The 20,791-nt window shown below is 52.6% G+C and overlaps 1 protein-coding gene across 1 annotated transcript in view; it reads right to left on the reverse strand.

Moving 5' to 3' along the window:
* Positions 1–19,794, reverse strand: part of FMNL2 (formin like 2) — a 122,019-nt gene extending 102,225 nt beyond the window's left edge. The window contains 1 exon segment of the mRNA XM_059852449.1: positions 19,604–19,794. Coding sequence (XP_059708432.1) covers positions 19,604–19,720 — 117 coding nt within the window. The 5' untranslated portion in view covers positions 19,721–19,794.
* Between the last annotated feature and the right edge of the window lie 997 nt (positions 19,795–20,791).

The following is a 20,791-nucleotide window of genomic DNA, read 5'->3' on the forward strand; positions in this document are numbered from 1 at the left end:
CCTGGCCTTGGCACTGCCAGGGATCCAGGGGCAGCCACAGCTGCTCTGGGAATGCTATCCCAGCCAGGAATTCCTTCCCAATATCCCAATATCCCATCTATCCCCATTCAGCTTCAATTGGAAGCTGAGAATAAAATGTCTCTGTAACAATGGCAAAGAGAACTCTGTAATTTAATTTTTTTCAATACAATTATTAACTACATCTCCAGCCTCCCAGGGGCAGGAGTTTTCCAGGCACGTTCAGATCTAATATTTGCCAGGAAAACAAACCCATACAGGGAGTTTTCTGTGAGCTGGACAGGCAGGAGATGTGCAGAGGGTGTTCCTGCCCCTTGGAATATAATTCCCCCCAAACTGAGCGGGGCCTAGGGGCTGGCAGAGAGCATCAGAAAGGTGAAACCTTCTGGTTTTCCTTACTTAAAGAATACCAGCACAGAGATTTCCACCCCAGGCTCAGGACATTTTTTGAAAAATGGGATTAGGTTAACACCCCTAAAGTACCCCTTGTCTGGGAGCTGGGTTTGACAGAAAACCCAGTGTTTAAAAGGTGGCAGAGGGAGAGAAAAGAGCCCTGGCATCCCCAAAGAGCCAAGGGAGCCAGAGCCAGGCAGTCTGGGGCTGGAAAAGCTCCTTTGTCTCCCTGAGCTGTTTCTAACTCCCTGTCAGGGTGTCCTGGGCGCCCTTCCCTGTCCACAGGGAATTCAATCCATCCAAAAGCCTTTGTGGGAGCTGCCCCCAGGTTCAGGGCACCAAACCCCCCTCAGCTCTGTGTCAGCTCCCAGAAGGGCTCAGAGCCAGCCAGGATCTCCCTGGAGCCAGAGGAGGCTCTGGAGCACAGGGAAGGCTCCATCAACAGATGGCCAGATGAGAATAAACCTAATTATGGGGGAATTTTTGTCCCAAAGTGGCTGGAGCCCAGCAAAATCTGCCCCAGAGTGCAGGAACTCCTTGAACTGAGGTGCTCTCCCAACCTGTTCCCTGCCAAGAGAAGCCATCCAGGGGCTGCAGCTGAGTGGAATTATTGTGATTGTTCCCCTCACCCTGCCGAAAATCTGAACAGCAATTAAATTCATTTCCTTCCCAAGTTCCACTTCCCTGATTAACACCTTCCACAGGCACAAAAAGCAGCCTTCAGGGAAGTGTCCCTCCAGCAGCCCCACTTCTACAAACAAGCCAAACCACACAAAGCCTCAACAAATAAATCCAACTCCAAATAATGCCTTCTTTTTCCCTGAATCTCTCTTAATTTTGTCCTTAACCACTTGTGTCCCATCTTTCCCAAAAACTGCTTCCAAAACCAAGGCTGTGGTGCCAATTCTCTGCTGTACAGCTGGGTCTACACAACAATGCCAAACCCTAGGATTTATTACAATTTATTAGGATTTATTCCAGTGCAGAGTCAATAAGCAGCTCTCAGTATGGAGCATTTTGCCCTGAAAAGCCTAAATTTGGGGGTGATTTTGTGGAAGTTTAAGGAATTGAAAAACTCAAATTGATTTCATGTGTTTTGCTGTTTCAGGCTACATGAAAAAACATTTGCTGGGATTATTTTTGTAAGGACACCCGTTCAATTGGATTAATCATCCTCATCTGTTAGTATTCCAAATACTGCCATAATAAAAGCATTAAACACTCAATTGTTAATCATATATGCTTATATTTATGCACCTATTCCTGCACTAGCCTAGGTCTGGCAAAGCCCTGCTTTAAGGACCAGGAGAGGCCCAAAAGCATCAAACAAATGGGAGAGCTGAGCCTGGAAACATCCTGGATTTCAGGCCTCCTAAGCTTTTCCAATCCATTCCCTAAATGAATGCCCAGGAAGATGATTATTGCTGCTTTGCAGTTGTCATGTGCCATCAGTGCTCCTGCCTTCAAAGCAATTTATGGAGATTTCTCCTCCAAAGCAAGCAGGGAAGAGCCATTCCCCATTTGTGGGAATTTCCATCTGTTGGGAATGCCGGGGAGGAAAAGCCCTGTCCAAAGCACCCAGGGCAAACACAAAGCTGGGTTCATCTCTTTGGGATCCAGGCTCCTGGGTGCTCCAGCTCTCATCCCACTGCAGCCATCCACAACGAGGCAATAAAAAGCCCATTTTTATTTTCCCCAGCCCAGGAGTTAACCCCAGCTGAGAAATAAAGACAAGCAGCATGATTCATGCTCAACATCTGCAGGCCAGAGCCACTTCTCCTTACACTCAGCTGTGTTCAAGTGGGTTTCCAACAAAAAAAGGGAATGACAGCCCGGGTTTTATCCCACAGGAATGGTGCAGGGAGAGCAGCTCTGCCTGCCTGAGCTGCTCCCTGCTAGCTCCCAGCCCACTGGGAAAACACAGCCTGAGGGAGGCTTGGCTATAAATGGGAAAATATCCTGGATTTCCAGATGCACTTGCAAGATGCAGATCCCTCAGAGGAGGACTTTGGGTAAGGGATGGAGGGACAGGACAGACAGGACACAGGGGATGGATTCCCACTGCCAGAGGGACATTGGGAAGGGACTCCTGGCTGGGCTGGAATTCCCAGAAAAGTTGTGGCTGCCTCTGGACCCCCGGGCAGTGCCCGAGGCCAGGCTGGAGCAGCCTGGGATAGTGGGAGGTGTCCCAGGGAGTAGCACTGGGAAATCCTTACATCCCTTCCCACCCAAGGCATTCCACGATCCCAAGTCACAGCCATCCCTTCCTGGTGGCTCCTTCCCATCCAGGGAAGCTCCAGGAACACTCCAGAGACTCCCTGGCTGATTGTGCCATAAATAACCCTGGCACTGAATTACTGCAACAACTAAAACTTAATTGAGTCACCCAGGAAATTACTGGAAAATGATCCTTGTTTTTATCCCTAAGCTACTTAAGGGCTATGCAAGAAAACCTGTGGAATATTGAGCACAGACAGGCAGGGATAATATTGTCTGCAAGCAAAAAAAAACCAAAAAACCCACAAAAAACCTGGATTGATTTTGGCAGAGGAGGATTAAGTTATGGAAAAGAAGCTGAGGCCAGAGCAAAGGAGGCAGCAACAAAACAAAAAGCTGCAGATGGAATCACAGGGAGAAGAAAAAAAACCACTGGAAGGGAGGTGGATAAGGGAAGGGAATACACAAAATAAAGGAGCATTTTCAGGAGCCACACTGGGCTCACCAAACACCTCAAACTACGCTGAGATTGGATGAGTTAAACTCCTCCATCTTCAGATTAAAGCATAAAAGAATAAAAATCTATAAACTGCTGGGATGGAGAAAATGAAGAGATGAGAGGTGCCACAAACAACAGTAAACATGAATTATTCCAGCATTCACAACCTAGATCCAAAGAGGCATCAAAATATTTACAACTCAAGAGTCCTGAGCACTTAAAAAGGTGAGGAAAACATGAGGGAAGGGAGGGATGCACCGCCACACAAAAAGGGAAAGAAAATATCCTTTCCCAAACACCAAAGGAACAGAATGAAAAGAGGGTGCCTAAAACCCATAAATCTGAGAAATTCAACGTGCAGGATGAGCCAACAGCAAATCTATTCTAACCCAAACCTTAAAATAAACTGCTCAAGTTGTGCAGCAAGTGATGAACACCGTGAGCATTAAACAACACAGAATGTGTCCCTCACTGCCAGGTTATTCACTGCTTGGGAACAGCAGAATTCCCTTTTCCCCTGGTTTTACCAGCCTTAAAATCCCCCAGCAGCAGCTCAGGGGGAAAGCCATGGTGCTGCTGCACCCCCACCCTGGGGAGGACAATCCCAGCTCCTCCCTCTCACATCCGTGTGATCCTGGGTGATCCCTGGCAGGCTGGGGGAAAAATTCATTTCTCCAGGGATTCTGGGGACCAGACCCTCTGGACTGCACTGAGGAAGGGCTGTCACCTCAGGGTTGTCACCTCAGGGTTGTCACCTCAGGGTGACAGCAAAGGCTGCTCCAGGCTCCATCTTCTATCAGGGTCACAAAATCCAAAATTAAAACTCTCTGGCCTTTTCTGTGTTCAACAAGAACTTTTTTCACTCTGCAGCCCCCTGGCACACAAAACCTGGCAAACAGCACCCCACAAGGAGGTCTGGTCTTCTTCAGCTCCCAAAAAACCCCTGGATCAAGGAAGCCTGGTTTCATCCCCAGCTCCTTCCCCAGGACCAATCCCTTATCCTGCATCACCTCCTAAAAATCAGATTACACAACTCTCCCTTAAATACCAATATTTAAGATAAAAACATCTCCATTTATTGCCCATTCCAGGCATCCATCCTTTATGAATCTCAACACCTCTGCTGGAATTCCAGCTCTAATATTCCTACATAAAGACAAAAATATCACTTTACTTGGAGAGCTGAAGTCACTCCTGAAACGAGACATTTCCAGAGACAAAAAAATCCCTTTGCTTGGGTGAGAATCGTGACTGACATGGGGCAGCAGCACTTCTGACCATCCCACACGGATCTGCCAAATCACCAAATCCTACTCAATTCCTCATTTTTTTAGCAGTAGCATTTCTGACCATCCCACACGGATCTGCCAAATCACCAAATCCTACTCAATCCCTGATTTTTTACCACTCCAGTGCTAAATTCTGTATATAAATATATAAACACTGTCCTTGAATGGGCTCCTGCTTTGTTTCTCCCTGGATTTTCTACTCCAAATGATCCAACCCCAGCAGAATGTGAGGCTGCCTGCTCCCCAGTTTTGTTTGGAAAACTGCTGATCCATGAGCTGTCAATTAGCATCAGTTCTCCTGCTGGAAGCACTGTCTCCATCCCACCCATCCACCCTCCCAACTCATTTCCTAGGAAGAAATGGGATCCATGAACAAAGCTCTGCTTTTCCCATTATTCCATTCATCTTATGCACAAATACTGGGATAATAGAGTTTATTCAGTCTCATCTGAGGTTTCTCCTGGCGTCCTGGTTCAGAAGTTACCAGGAATTGCTTGATGTTTAAAAGGGATTTTTGAGGATTTGATGTATGGGATTTGAAAATATTCTTTTTTTAGGTTGGAACGCTGTTTTAAGGAAAGGGAAGCTCTCCCATGAAGGTAAAAAATACCAATCTGTGGCATTTGATCAGCCATTGCCAGCCACACCCAAGGCACTGCCCTGATTACAGTGAATTTTAAAAACTATCAAACTGTTCCTGCTGTATCCCACGCTGAGGTGGGACATCATCCCAGCCCCGCACACTGAAGAGCACTTATGGTGATTTTCAGACTGGTTTCACCTCAGGAAAAAAAAACCCACACAACATAAAAACTCCAATCTGTTTTCCAGATGATTTAACTATTAAGTGAAAGGCCAGTAAAAATCTGCCTAGAACTGAAATTGGGTATGACCAAGTGAAATGGTTGTTCATGTAACATAAACCCCTGCTCAGCACGGTGCTACCACAACCCAGGGACTCTGGGAAAAAGATGTTGCCTATTAAAATAAAATTCAACTTAAAAAAAGAAGAAACTTTTCTATTTTCACATGAGCTGAGGAGTTGAGCACTGAGCAGAGGGAAGGAAGGGAAGAATCCAGTGTAAAGCACTACCTGAACAGTCTGTTCAGCCAGCTTTGTGAGTACAGCCATTGTTTTATTTGGAGTAAAATAAAGCCCTTTGTATGTTACAGGAGTTCCTGTGTAGCATGGCAGCTGAGGGACTAGGTTAACACCTGGATGGGTGACATCTTCCAGAGTCAAAATGTGACATGAAAGTAGGGAAAATGGCATCAAAACACACCAGGAAACAACGTGAGGACACCACTGGGTTCCCAGCAGCTGGGAAAGGCTGCTCCAGTCAAAAACCGGGAGATGGAGAGTGGGAAAATAATCCTAATAAATAATCCCAACATGATAAAAACCTGGTGGAAGAGACTGGCTCAGCACAGGCTGGGCATCCTCAGGGGAACTGTGGGAACTGTGGCAAGGGAACTGTGGAATGATGGAACAGGGAAATGCCCCCTCCTTAAACCACAGCTTTCCCTGGAGAGGAATCCCAGAATCCCAGACTGGGTTGGGTCAGAAGGACCTTAAACCCATCCCAATCCATCCTGCCACGGACAGGGACACCTCCCAGGCTGCTCCAGTGTCCCTTGGACACTCCCAGGGATCCAGGGGCAGCCACAGCTTCTCTGGGAATTCCATCCCAGGCAGGAATTCCTTCCCAATATCCCACCTAAAGCTATCCCTGCCACTGGCATTACCTCCCACAGCCACTCCTGTGCATCCCAGCACAGCTTCCAGCCAGGATTTCCTCCAGCTGTGGCACAGCAAACCCAACCTGTGGGGTTTTTCCTTTTATCCATCTTTCCCATTCTGATGGGTTTCCATCCCCCATTATCCAGACAGAGCACACAGATCCCTCCTCCTCCACCCCAAGCACACAAACACCACAGTTCAGCCTCCCACAAATGCAAAAAAATGTTAAACCCTGCTCCCTAATGAGGTGGATTTGCTCGTGGCATGTTGATATTTCTCCAGCCACATTCCCTCCCACGAAGTTCCAAATGCCTCTGAGAGAGCCACGAGCAGACAGAGAGGGCTGAGCTCCCACAGCTGGGCTGGAAATGCCCTGGAATGTCCACGGAGCCAGGGATGGGGCAGGGACAGCACCACAAACACCACCCTGGCCAAGGATCACCCCCTACCCTGGGCTGGGCACCATCCCCCAGGGGAGGACCCACACACACATCTCCAAGGATGGAGGCTGGCCAGAAAAATCCATAAATCTGCTCTTTTAATCACTGTCTGAAGCCTTTATCACTGTTGTTATTATTGCTGCTGTCATTCTCGTGGAGCACTGGGATGCTGCAGGAGCTGCTGCCTCCAGCTCCCCAGAGGAAAGGGGAAGTTTTCACCCAAAATTTGCTGATGGAAGGAATGAGCAGAAAACAAAAAGTCTCTGCTGATTGAAAAGAGGAGGAAACAGCCAGAATTGAGGCACCTTGGAAAACAAAACTGGGTCATTCCTGAGCTCCCAGAGGAGCAGCAGCCGTGCCCATGGCTGTGGCATCTCCAGCACAAGGTCAGTGGGATAAGAGCAGCCCCACGCCAGCCCTGGCTCAGTGTTTTGGCTACACACAGTGAAGGCCTCCCTGTTTGCCTGGTATCTCTGTGGGAAAAGGCCCTGAGCAGGAAATCACGGCTAAAAAGAGTTAAAATGTGAGCCCAGGGATGGGTGGCCCTGGGGCAGACCCTGAGCTGTCACAGCAGGAACATCTTCTTGACAAGGCATTCCCAAACCCACTGTTTCTGGGATGGAATAAATCCAAATCTGCACTTTCCCCGTTTAAAGAGGAGGTGCTTTTCTCCCTGCACATCTTTTCTGTGAAATATTTTGGCACAGCAGCAGCAGCAGGGATGTGGTACCCAAACAAGCCCGTAGGTTAAACTCAAACTATTCCAGCAGGAATTGTTTGTGATGTTCCAGTGCATCTGTACATTTAGGTGTGTGCTGTCTGGGCTGTTTCAATACCAGAACAAGGCACACCAGTAATACTCTGCTCCACACAGGTCTTGCACCTCAAGTATCCCCAAGCACTTCCTCAGAGCACCTCGAACAATTCTAACAATTCCAACAATTCCCTGAATGCCTCACAAGTGCATCGGGGCCGTTTTCACTCCACTTGCTAAACAGAAGGGATAATTCACCTTTAACAAAGATCTGCCGTCAGACAGAAAATAAACACCAGCAAAACCAAACAAACAATAGCTCTGAGCTTTCCAAATAAAATTCCTTTTCCCTTTCAGTTGTGCAACCTTTTGTCCTCGAGCCAGCAGAGAATTCACTGCCAGAGAAGAATTTCATGCTTAATCAATTTTTGCCTCACTGGTGTTTGTAGGTATCCCAGTTCCTCCTCTGCCCAGCAAATCCAGCTCAGGATACCTTGGCTCTGCCATACCCAAGGATGCAGGAGAAAACAGAGGTTTCCTGACACTCAGGAATTGATCTGCATCCCCCTGGCTGCTGAAGGATCCTGAACGGGGACCAACAGGGAAGGACTCAGCCCATGGGAACTCTTGCACAATTCCTTTCATGTTCTCATTGAAGCACTTAAATGTGACAGAATCATTCCCTAGCAGGGAGAAAGCCCACCTGCCTTCTGCTCAGAACAGGCTGTACTTCCAGGAATACACACAGATTTATTTCTGGAAAACACCTCTTGCCCCCATACCAAGTGATGGGAGAGCTGGGAATGGCCCCAAAGCTTCTGCAGACTCAGAGGGAGCAAGAGAGGCCTGAGACAGGAGAAAAGGTCACCGGGCCCTGAGCTGACCCTGGAAACCCCTGCGTGGGCTGAGCTGAAAGGTCACTTCCCTCTGATCCACACCAAGCCTGAGACTCAGCTTCCTAAATTCCTCTTGCCCCACTCTTCTGCCATTTGATCTGGGTCAGCTGAATCTCTCACTTCCCCTGAGTGTGGTCAGCACAACAAGGAAAACACCCCTGACCACCCCAGGTACCACAGGGTCTGCTATTAAAGGAGATAAAAAACCACATTTCCAAAGCAAAGCGTTTTCCCCACGGTGTTTTGTGCACTTCATTGTCTGCTCAGGCACAGAATCATGGAATGCTGGGATGGTTTGGGTGGGAAGGGACCTTAAAAGCCATCCCATCCCATCCCACGGGCAGGGACACCTTCCACCACCCCAGGCTGCCCCAAGCCCCTCTCACTCCTCTCCTTCCCCCACAGCACCGCCAGAGGCTCCTGAAAAATTCATGGAGCAAAAACGCCCGTCAAGCACCGAAGTTCTTGTTTCATTTAGCAAAAAGCACATTGTGCATTTGCCTCTCTCAAATACTCATTTAGATGATCAAGAGAGCAGGGATCTGCAGCTGAAGCTCTGCCACGGAGCGGAGCTGAGCTCTCAGACACAATTCCCTGCGAGCTGATCCCTGGGAAGATCTATCAACTCCCAGACTATTCCAGGGAGCTGCAGTTTTCAGCCAACAACTCCCAGCCATCCAGCCCAGCTACCTGTAAGCAGCTGCTATCCCACAAGGATTCAATTAATTACCCAGCAATCCTGGCTCAATCCATGAATGATTATCCTGACATCAAAGGGACTCTGGTTACCTGGAGAGTTGTGGCCACCAAGCAACACCTGGCACCAATGCCATGAAAAAATCACCCCTGAGCCAAAGTTTTTTGTAGGGATGGCATGGCCAACCCTGCAGACCTCAAAAGTGTGACTGCCCTGCTCAATCAGCTTCCCAGGAAAACTCCTTGTGCCAAAATTCATCCCAGTGCCACCCAGGGCTGTATCCCAACCTGCTGCCCATGGAGGAGGAATAATAAATATAATTAATTATTATTTACATTTCCAGCTTTAGGCTTCTTGTATCTGAGAGAAGAGACGAATTCAATGTTCACCCAATATCCCTGGGAGAGTGCACAGCCACACAGAGGCTCCCACACACACACTCAACATCAAAGCTCCTGTTTGAGCAGGCTTTAAGTTAAATATTTGTGATAGTTAATTTATTTGATCATCTGCACTTGCAAGGCTCGGAGCTGGGCAGAGGGGCCTTTGAAGCACTCCCAAAGACAGTAAATCATTGGGAACCTTTGCAGAAAAGTGCTGTATGAACTCAGCCCAGCCATTCCCATCCCTTCCCAGGCCCTCTGGATAACGGTGCCACCCGGCCAGCCCCAAACCTGGCCCAGGTGGAACTGGGATTTTTGTATGTCCTCTGGAAAGCAGGACAAGGGGAGCCACAGGGGGACACGCCAGGGTGCTGGATGGATGAACAACCAGGATTTCTGGATTGAACAATTTGCTTCTTCATTGTAATTACTGGCTTCTGAAAGACTTCAGCAACTTTGCCAATTTGTACAACCCTCTATTCTCTGCTTTTGGCCTCCACTGTTCAGTCATTTTGCAGACAAACAAGGAACAGATGTACACTCTAGAGCTGCCCCAAGTCCTTTTATAGTAAAGGATTTCTGGCCAAACAATATATGTTAAAAAGAAAAAGAGGGGGAAAAACAATTTTTGCACTTTTTAAGGTATCTCTCACAAGAGCCAGATACAGATTACAAAATCTAAAATCTCTACACATGATTCTGGAAGGCTCAGGAATGTTCTGTCCTGGAGCAGCTCCTGCCCTTGGCCAACACCCACGTGGGGAGCGTGGCCAGAGCTGCCCACAAACTCTGGGGACACCAGGGGCAGCCCTGGGGGCTCCTGCTGCCACCAGCAACCCCTTCTGCCCCTGGACACCAGCACACAACCTCTGAAAGGAGCTACAGAATTCCAGAGTGGTTTCAGGTAGAAAGGACATGAAGGATCATCCAGCGCCACCCCAGCCATGGGCAGGGACACCTTCTGCTGTCCCAGGCTGCTCCAAGCTGTTCTGGAACACCTCCAGGGATCCAGGGGCAGCCACAGCTTCTCTGGGAAACCCATTCCTGCCCCTGCCCACGCTTCCAGCTGGGAATTCCTTCCCAAAATCCCTAAATCCCATCCTCCCCAGCCCTCTGGGAAGCCATTCCCGTGTCCTGTCCACGGTTAACCCCGCTCCGCGCTGCTCAACGTGACGAGGGAAGTCACAACCTCTGGGAGCTTTCCTGTGCATCTTCCTGCCACAGATCCCTCCCTGGGGCCCAGCCCAGGCCCGGGAGTGCTGTCCAGCTCCCAAGGCAGCTCCCAGTTCCCAGGACAGCTCCCAGTTCCCAAGCCAAGGTGTCCCCAGCGTTGGGAAGCTCCAGCCCCCGCGCCAGGACACGCAGCCGCTCTCTGGAGCTGAGGCAGAGCCCTGGAGGTCCAGCAGAGCCCAGCTCTCATGTGAGCAGCATTCATGGCCAGGACAATGCCCCCATTCTGGTGCTTTATGAATATCCTCCCCAAATGTATGTTTAAGGCTGCGCAGTCCCCGCAGACAAACACTTGTTTTGTTAAAGAGATCCCGGCTGAATTGAAACCCAGCGCACGCTGCAGCTCTGCAATATGTCACCGAGAGCCCAGCACACACAAGGTATACATCAGCCACGTCTCTGGGCACAAAACACTCCAGGAGGCCTTACTTTAGGAAGAGGCAAAGCCTGCCCAGATTAATGCTCGTATATATATTTTCCAGTATATCCATAAGGGATTCTGGGCACAGGGAGCTACAGAGAGGATCAGGGCCGGAGCTGTGAGTGAAAACACCACAGACCTTTCACCAGCCCCACATCACAGGGTCAGGGAATCTCCTGAGCTGGAAGGGACCCACAGGATCATGGATCCAAAATCCCAAAATCCCACCCGGGGCATCCCTGGGAGCGGGGTCCAAATGCCCCTGGAGCTCCTGGAGCTCTCAGTGCCCAGCAGCCTGCGAGGGAAGAGCCTTTCCCTGAAATCCAACCTAAACTGGAGCAGAACTAACTGGCATTTCCCAGCAACCACGTGGGCAAGAGCACAACCCTGGGGCCAGCTGGAGTGAGCACATGAAGTGATGGAAACCTGCTCAACCCTCCAGAACTGAAACCAGGATGTGACAAATGGGAAATTCCCACTTTTTAAACCCCAGCAGCTCCAAGTGCTGTTACCTGACCAGCCTGAGCCCTCTGGCCCCAGGGTAGAGATTTTCTCCAACCCAAATATAAATCAAATGGAACAAGCTGGTGTCACTTATTTCCCATCCCGAATTCCCAAATGGACTCTTCCACACAAAGACAACAATCATTCAGCTGAGTTTGTCTCAAATGTGGCTGCACTGCTCACCACAGAAGTCCTCGGCAGCCGGATCACCAGCACTGCCTGCAAGCACACTGCCAACTGCTCTGCTGCTTTTAAACTCTCATCTCCTGCTTACCAAAGAAAAATCCCATTTACACCTCCCAGCAGAGTTAGGAAGAACCCTCCAGAGGCACAGCTCCAGCCTGCTGCTGTCCCCACACCTTCAGTGAGGACACGGAGAGGGAGCAGGAAAAGCAATCCCCAACCTTCCTGCACGGGGCAGTGCCTGGATCCTGATCAGAAAGTGCTGAATTCAAAGCCAAGAGGCAGCCCAGATGCTTAAAAATCAGCTGGTGCTGAAGTGCTGCTGCATTAGCATGTCGTGCATAATTCATGAGCTCGTGCTGGGGAGAGCAGAGCAGGTCAGGGTGCCAGGGCTCCAACACGGATTCCTGCGGGCACAGCCGGGTGCCAGCCTGCCCTGCCAGACCCAGGCCAGCCCGGGAGAGAGGCAGGGCTGGCTCTGGATCACAGAATCCCAGAAATCTGGGCTATTCCCAGAGACACTGCCCCTGGATCCCTGGCAGTGTCCCAGCCAGGCTGGACAGGACACTGGGAGGTGTCCCTGCCATGGCAGGGTGGCACTGGATGGGCTTTAGGATCCCTTCCAAGCCAGGCCATGCTGGGATTCTGTCCCTCTGGCCTCCTGCCCTTTCAGAGGTCCTGTCCTGGTGGTCCAGGGGCAGAAGGGGTTGGTGATGGCAGCAGGAGCCCCCAGGGCTGCCCTTGATGTCTCCCAAGTTTGTGGGATATTGGGAAGGAATTCCTCCCTGCGAGGGAGGGGAGGCCCTGGGCTGGAATTCCCAGAGGAGCTGTGGCTGCCCCTGGATCCCTGGAAGTGCCCAAGGCCAGGCTGGACAGGGCTCGGAGCACCCTGGAATGGTTTTGGTGCAAAAGTGGCACCAAACTCTCCTGCTGGATGTCACCGACCCCAACAGCAACTCATGCAGCAGAACGAGCAGCACAGCCCAGGGGATTTTATATTCCCTGTGCCCTAAATCCACAGTGGGCACCAGTGCCAGCCCTTTCAGCTGGGCACAGCAGTGCTGGTGGCCCTGGAGCACCTGAGCCCTGCCCCAGAGACCCTCCCCAGCCACCTCCCCAGTGCCACCACCCAAAGCCAGCGTCACAAACCACGGCTGGCTCAGCAAGGGAAAGCAAAAGCAAAACTGCAGCCAGTCCCAGGGATTTCCCACCTCCAAAGGAGCTCTGGGCTGTGCTCATTGCCCCTTCCAGCCACCGAGCTGGAAGAACAGCAACAGCCTGGAAAAATGAGCAGAGAGCTCCAAAGGCAAAGTGTGTTTGGGGGAAAGGCAGGGACGGCACAAGGTTTGTCCCTCAGTGAGCAAACTCAAGTCAGAAAGTCAATGTCAAAGGTTGGTTTCATTTTAGGATGGATCCAGAGCCAGAAACAAGGAGGAAAATAAAACCAGCTACTCCTGCAGGGTCATTCACCCCCTCAGCTCCAGAGCAAGGGGCAGATTGAAAGCACTTCTTCTGACAGACTGGGCAGAAAAATCATTTCTTCAGCAGGTGCTGGGCTCAAAATGGGAGCAGGAAAGTGCCTGGACCCTGTGCAGACAGGGGTGGTGCTGATCCCACATGGAACCCATGGATCCCACATGCCCAATCCCTTCTGCAGCTGGAAGGAGCACCCAAAACTCCAGCACGGAAAAACCCAAAATTCCAGCAGGGAAACCCCAAAATTCCAGCAGGGAAAACCACTCTCCTTCTCCACACAAACACAGGACAGGGCTGGTAACTGCCATGCACACCTTCACATGGATGTTTTACACCAAAAGGGGTTGGAGTCTTCAGAAGTTGCCTGGATGATTCACAGTCTTTGTCCCACAATCCCAAAATACAGTAAAAACAGCAATGTGCTTCTGGAAACACAGGAGGAAATCAAACATTTTGGTTTGGGTTTGTTATCTGCTGAGTTTTGCCGTTCAGGGGGAGAAGTTTCTGTGCACTTCAATACCTCCTCATGCAGCAGGAAAAGCTGAAGTGATTTTAAAATGAAATACTGAGGGCAGCCACCCGTGGCTTCAAGTCATTCAATCACCAATCAGACACTACTCAAGAGCCACTGATTGATTTCAGATCGCCTTGCAAACTCTGAATTTCATCCTGCACCTCTCCGTTCCTTCTTCAGCATCACCCAGGACATGGAGTAGTTCACAAGAGAGCATTTCACACCTCAGGGCCAACTCCTGCACGACCTTGCTCATGCAGACAAAACAAAAATCCTAAAATCCCCTTTATCTCTCCCACAAGGTTAAGGAAGTTGATAGAGATGTTGGATAAAGCTTCAGTGCTCTGAGGTAAGAGGACGGGACAGGTTAAAGGTAAAGGCAGAGGGTTTGCTTGACCTGTTGTTGTTCACCTTCAGCAACATTTAACTTGTAATTTGGAGGGTTCATCCCTCCACCATCATCCAAATTAATGGGATTATTCAGCATGGAAAAAATGGTACACCCAAAAATATATGCATGCACATCAGCCCAGCCATTTTAGCAGTCTCCCAGGTTTCCAGGAGCTGAAATTAATCTTAGCAGGGTTACCACCAGCGAAATACCCACCACAGTACCCTCGTATTCCAGACACTCAAAGGAAAAAATCTGTTTTACAAAAATGTTCTCCGGTGATGTCTGGGTGGAAAAACTTACAAATGCCATCCATCCCCTGCGTGACAAAGCAGCGGGGCAGAAGTGCCACCACCAGGCACTGCTGTACATTTAACCCCAGTGAAATATATATATTTAACCCTGTGATTTATGAGGTTGCTTCTCAAGCAATAGTGTCACTGCCCCAGTCACTTCACAGGAAAATCCCCAGGGGCAGGAGCCCGTCAGAGCTGAGGCCTGAACAAGGAAACCCCACAGGTCTGCTTGGGTTCTGCATTTCAGAAATCTCATTTTCCTCGAGATTCCTAAAGCCACCTCAGTGTCTCCCACCTCCCAGTACCGCTCCCACCTGTATCAGGTGTTCCAGGATCTCAACTCAAACCCATCCCAAGGGAATCCTGTTAAATGTAGGGATCACAACAAGGAATCCAGTGCCCCACCAAAGCAGGGAGGCTGATCCTGTCCCACAGATATCTCCTGCAGCCCCCTCGTGCTCCATAATGACTTGCAGACCCTAAACCATACATATATGTATATATATATATTTTATAAAACAATGCCTAATATATCTGATAGACAATGAGGAAGGGGAACAGCTGGGAAACATTAGGAGTTTTCACACTGAGCTTCCAAATTCTTCAGCAGGAGACACTCAAGCTGCCTTCCCTGGGATGGAAAACAACGCTGGGACAAAATCCAGGGGCAAGAAAGGAATTCCAGCAGAAGGGAGATGCTCCTGTGGGCAAAGCAGGAACAGGTAGGTGCCTCACCTGGGCACGGCAGGAACACCTCCCTCACCCTCTGGCCGAGCCCTCCACCCCACAGCAGCGGGCACACAGGAGCCCTTTGTGCACCCAAACCCCACTGGGAGGAGGAAGAGGATACTTCCTGTTAACCTCACCGCAGATTTGTAATCCAGCAGTCAAATTATGTCAATCACAGCTCATTAGGCAGCGATTTCCCCTGCCAAGCCCAGCCTGGCTGCTTCCTCCACACCACGTGGCATCTGCAAACGTGCAGCCCCGCGCCGGGTTCAGGGAGACCACCCTGCTGCAGGAGCTGCAGAGCTGGGACTGCCTGCCCCAGCTCCCAGCTCCGGTGCCACCCTGTCTAGGGATGCCTCTGCCACCCCTGCCTGGGCTGCTGAACCGGGGTTTGCTCTCAGCAGACCAGAATTCAGGGTTTATGCCCACGTGTCCATAGGGAAAGATCCCACACAGCTGAGAGAAGAGAGCACTGGGGAAGGGACGAGGCTGGGATGTCCCCAAGGGGGTGTGCCGGTGCTGGGAAGCTCAGAGCCAGAGGCAGAGCTCAGACCCAGCACAGCCAAACTGGGAACTTGGTGGCAAAACCACACCACTGCTTCCCTGGAGTTCACATCCTCGTGTAACCCTGAGAGGAAGGGAAATACCTCACAGGAAAAGGGGAGAATTCACTTGAATCAGCTTGAAGGATGGAAGGAACAACACTGAAACCTGGATCTCTCCTGGGTTGTCCTCCACATTTTCCTCCTTGAAGTACATCCCATCAAACACATCCTCCTGCAACACACACACACAGAGTCCAGACCCCTCCAGCACACACTCAACACACCAACCACGGCAGCACAGTCACTACAGCAGTGCCCAAAACAGCACCAGGAGACACAGACCCACGGGGAAAACCCTGATTATTGCCCAACAGACCACGAGGAGTGACACAGCCAGTGACATCCCCGTCCTTCCGCTGGCTCAGGACATCCTCAGGAACCCTGAGGGCACAATGAGCACAAGATTTGAGAACTTCACCCAAAAAACGTGACCTGGAGCAGTGCCCATCATCTCCTGCAGTTTGTGCACTGCAAGGAGGATCAGGGGGCAGGGAGGTGACAGCGTGTGTTCAGGGGGACCAGGTGTGTTTGAGGTGACAGCGTGTGTTCAGTGTCACCAGGTGTGTTTGAGGTGACAGCGTGTGTTCAGGGGGACCAGGTGTGTTTGAGGTGACAGCGTGTGTTCAGTGTCACCAGGTGTGTTTGAGGTGACACTGTGTGTTCAGTGTCACCAGGTGTGTTTGAGGTGACACTGTGTGTTCAGGGTGACCAGGTGTGTTTGAGGTGACAATGTGTGTTCAGGGTGACCAGGTGTGTTTGAGGTGACAATGTGTGTTCAGTGTCACCAGGTGTGTTTGAGGTGACACTGTGTGTGTTCAGGGTGACCAGGTGTGTTTGAGGTGACACTGTGTGTTCAGGGGGACCAGGTGTGTTTGAGGTGACAGTGTGTGTTCAGGGGGACCAGGTGTGTTTGAGGTGACAATGTGTGTTCAGGGGGACCAGGTGTGTTTGAGGTGACAGCGTGTGTTCAGGGTGACCAGGTGTGTTTGAGGTGACACTGTGTGTGTTCAGTGTCACCAGGTGTGTTTGAGGTGACAGCGTGTGTTCAGGGGGACCAGGTGTGTTTGAGGTGACAGCGTGTGTTCAGTGTCACCAGGTGTGTTTGAGGTGACAGTGTGTGTTCAGGGTGACCAGGTGTGTTTGAGGTGACAGCGTGTGTTCAGGGTGACCAGCTGTGTTTGAGGTGACAGTGTGTATTCAGGGTGACCAGGTGTGTTTGAGGTGACAGCGTGTGTTCAGGGTGACCAGGTGTGTTTGAGGTGACAGTGTGTGTTCAGGGTGACCAGGTGTGTTTGAGGTGACAGTGTGTGTTCAGTGTCACCAGGTGTGTTTGTGGTGACAGCATGTGTTCAGGGTGACCAGGTGTGTTTGAGGTGACAGTGTGTGTTCAGGGTGACCAGGTGTGTTTGAGGTGACAGCGTGTGTTCAGGGTGACCAGGTGTGTTTGAGGTGACAGCGTGTGTTCAGGGTGACCAGGTGTGTTTGAGGTGACACTGTGTGTTCAGGGTGACCAGGTGTGTTTGAGGTGACAGCGTGTGTTCAGGGTGACCAGGTGTGTTTTTGAGGCAGACAAACCACCATCGCAGAGCCCTTTCTGGACACAAAATCCTCTGACAGCCCCACAAACACAAGCTGGCACACATCCATCAGCTCCAGGCACAGCATCCCCTCGCTGAAGGGACTCCAGAGATGCTGGAGCAGCTCAGGACAGCGTGTTTGAGGTGGAAAAAATAAACCAGTTGGTGTCACGGTGAAATCATGGCCAAGCATGCTCTGCTCGTGGTTTGGAGAGCCAGGGCTCCCTGCTCTGCACAAGGGCAGAGAACAAAACTTCCAAACACACAGGAGGGACCTGTCCCACACAGGAGGGACCTCTCCCACACAGGAATGGGTAGAACCCCCCAGTGTGAGGAGGGAGACCTGCACACAGCCACTCACCCTGTTCATCAACATCCAAATCAGCCTTGGGAATTTCATCAGAGATCTGGAAATTGGTATTGTCAGCACAGCCCTCGGGACCTCACCAGAGCTCTGAGTGTGCCAGCAACGCCTGTGCCAGGCTAATTTCTTAAGACAGCACATAAAGAAGGTGAGATTTAGTCTTATAACCTTCAGCATCTCCTTCTTCATACTCCCTGCTCCTGACTGATCCTCCCTCCCCACAGAAAATATTCCTCATGGTTTTTCCCCTAATCATTCCTTTCTCGTTAATCCCTGCACTTCTCCAGCCTACCCCATTCTGGGGTTTGACCAGTGGCACAGTCATCTCTCCCTCAGAGCCACAGAGAAAACAAAATTATCACAGCCTAGCAGTTTATTCTTTCATGAACTGGTCAGAGATTTCCTGGAAGCTGCAGCACCACCAGTCATCCCTGGCTGGCTGCAAGAACAGCACAAAGGTGATTTTTGGGGCTGTTTGAGTCCCATCTTGCAGCTTCTCCCAGTGGGAGAAGAGGTCAGTGGGGGAAAATCATCCCACCCCACATTTGCACAGACTGCCCACCTGCATGGCCAGCCTCTCCCTCCAGCAAAGCTGCAGCACTCATCCTCCCAGCCTTAATTGAAGTCCATCTTCTAAAACCTTCCGAGCACCTCGGGAAGTGACAGGCTGGGTGCTGTTATCTCCCGTATTTACGTTACACGTTTCTAAGGCTGCCCCAGATGACGTCTCTGCCTCTTACAGATGCCATCCATCACCATCCCCGAACCCAAAGCCACCGATCTCCTCCCGCAGACCACGCAGGCAGACGGAGGCAGACGGAGCCAGGAGCCCTTCTGGTAGTCACAGATGAATCCAGACCGGATTCTGAGCCATGTGCTGCCTGTGGGAGCATCTCCCATCCCCAACACGACCCCGGCTTTCCCCGACAAGAGCAACGCGACACCAGGCTTTTTTCCACTGTGCCTAATAATCGTAACATCTCACTCGCCATTTGGCTCGTCAGTGGGGGTTCCTGACTGAATAGGCTTATTCTTTTCTTAGACATGATAATCTAATTGGGTCTAACCAGAAATAATCCCCAACACACACCAGTTGTGAATCCTCGCCCAGCGCCGGGAGCGTCTCAGGGAGCGGGGGGGCGGCTCTGGGATGCGGGACGGGAATTGCCCCGGCAGCTCCGGGCTGCCCGTGGCATTACAGCGAGCGCAGGGCATGGCACGCACATGGAGCCGCTGCCCTCCTCCCCCAGCTCCCGTTCCACACGCAAACGTGGCTCCGAGTAAAAAAAAGCACGGCAGAAAAGAGATGGAGCCGCGCTGCCTGGGTACCCCAAAGGCAGCGGGAGCTTTGCCCAGGGAAAGCTCAGCCCTTCCTTCCCGCAGAGCTGATCTCGCACGGCAGCGACTCGTCCGTGCTGCCGAAACGAAACCCCCGCTGGCCCGCACTCACCCGGGGCAGCACCGGGATGGGCCGGGGAGGAAGGACCGGGGTGTCCCCGGGCGGGGGGGACAGGACCGGGGTGGCCCGGGGAAAAAGAACGGCGGCGTCCCCCGGAGGAGAAAGGCGGAGGTGTCCCGGGGGGCACAGGAGCGGGGTGTCCCCGGCGGAGCAGGAGCGGCTGTCCCCGGAGCGTCCCCGGCGGAGCACGAGAGGTGTCCCCGGAGCGTCCCCGGCGGAGCAGGAGCGGTGTCCCCGGAGCGTCCCCGGCGGAGCCGCTCCCGCTCCGCTCCCCGCGGGCTGCGCTCCGCCGGCGCTGCCCGACCCGGCCCCGGGAGCCGCCCGGGCCGGGGCACGGCGGCCCTCGGGGGGGCTGCCGAGACAAAGAGGAGCCGCGGCCCCGTCCCGCGGGCGGCACCGCCCCGCCGAGCCCACCTGTGCCCGGCCGCGGCTCCCGAGCCAACTTTGCGGCGCTCCCCCCTTCCCCCGCCGCGCTCCTCCCCGGCGGCCCCTCCGCGCTGCCCGCAGACAATGGGGCCGGCGCTCACCAGCACCACGGCGAAGCGCTCCTCCAGCTCTCCGGGCTCGGGCATGGGCAGCTTCAGGGGGACGCTGTGCGCCCTCAGCTCCGTCTGCTGCGCGTCCACGCTCCCCGCGTTGCCCATGGCGGCCGCTCCGCGCTCTCCGCGCCCCGCGCCGGGCGGGCTCCGCGCCCCGCGCTCGCCCTCTACCACCGCGGGCGCTCCGCGGCGCCGCCGCCCGTCATGGCTCGCCGCCCTCGCCCTCCTCCCCCCGGGGCGGGCTCGCTCCGGCTCCGGCTCCAGCCCCGGCTGCGGCTCCCCCGCATGCCGCCCGCACAAAGCCCCGCTCCGCCCCCGGCCCGCGGCGCCATGGGACTCGTAGTCCCGCCGCCGGCCGGGGGAGGGACGCGGGCGAGGGGTGGGAATGCCTGGGAAAGGGTGGAAAAGAGTGGAAAAATGGGGGAAAGGGGTGGGGGAGACCCCGCCGCCTCCATTTTGCCTCGGCGGCCGCGCCGGCACCGGCCGGGAGTGAGTGGACGCAGGGAATGGTTTAAGCGAGGGCAGGGGGAGAGCGGAGATTCGGGAGAAATCCTTCCCTGGCAGGGTGGCAGGCCCTGGCACAGGGTGCCCAGAGCAGCTGTGGCTGCCCCTGGATCCCGGGAAGTGCCCAAGGCCAGGTGGGACGGGGCTTGGAGCAGCCTGGGACAGGGAAAGGTGTCCCTGCCATGGCAGGGCTGGCACTGGGTGGGCTTCAATGTCCCTTTAAATCCAAACCAGTCTGGGATTCCGGGATGCTGTGATTAACTCTAGACCTTTGCTGTGGAAAGCCGTGGTCCTGCTGTCGCCAAAAAGGCTGTAGGTGGCCAAGGACTTGGTCCCCCCAGCCCTCATCCCGAGTGAGGGAAATCAGGACAAACAGGGGGATTGAATTCACCAACCCAAAAATCCATACCTGAGCTGAAGCTGCCTGGATGTACTCAGGAGCTTCATCCTCCCCAGCATCTCAAACCTGCCCGTTCCTCAGGTGTGATCCCCCATTTCTTCAGTGTTCCCTGCAAGTTCTCTCCAAGGTGGGGTTTCAGCATCCCAGGAATGCAGGGCTGCACAGGAAACAGGAGCCTGGAGCCCTGCCCCTGGAGATGCCACCAGCCCATTTGGTGACTCTGCTGTCCTCACTGACATCTGGTTTCATCCCAAATCCAAGACCTCATTCCC

Source organism: Haemorhous mexicanus, chromosome 8, assembly GCF_027477595.1.
Source record: "Haemorhous mexicanus isolate bHaeMex1 chromosome 8, bHaeMex1.pri, whole genome shotgun sequence".
NCBI lineage: Eukaryota > Metazoa > Chordata > Aves > Passeriformes > Fringillidae > Haemorhous > Haemorhous mexicanus.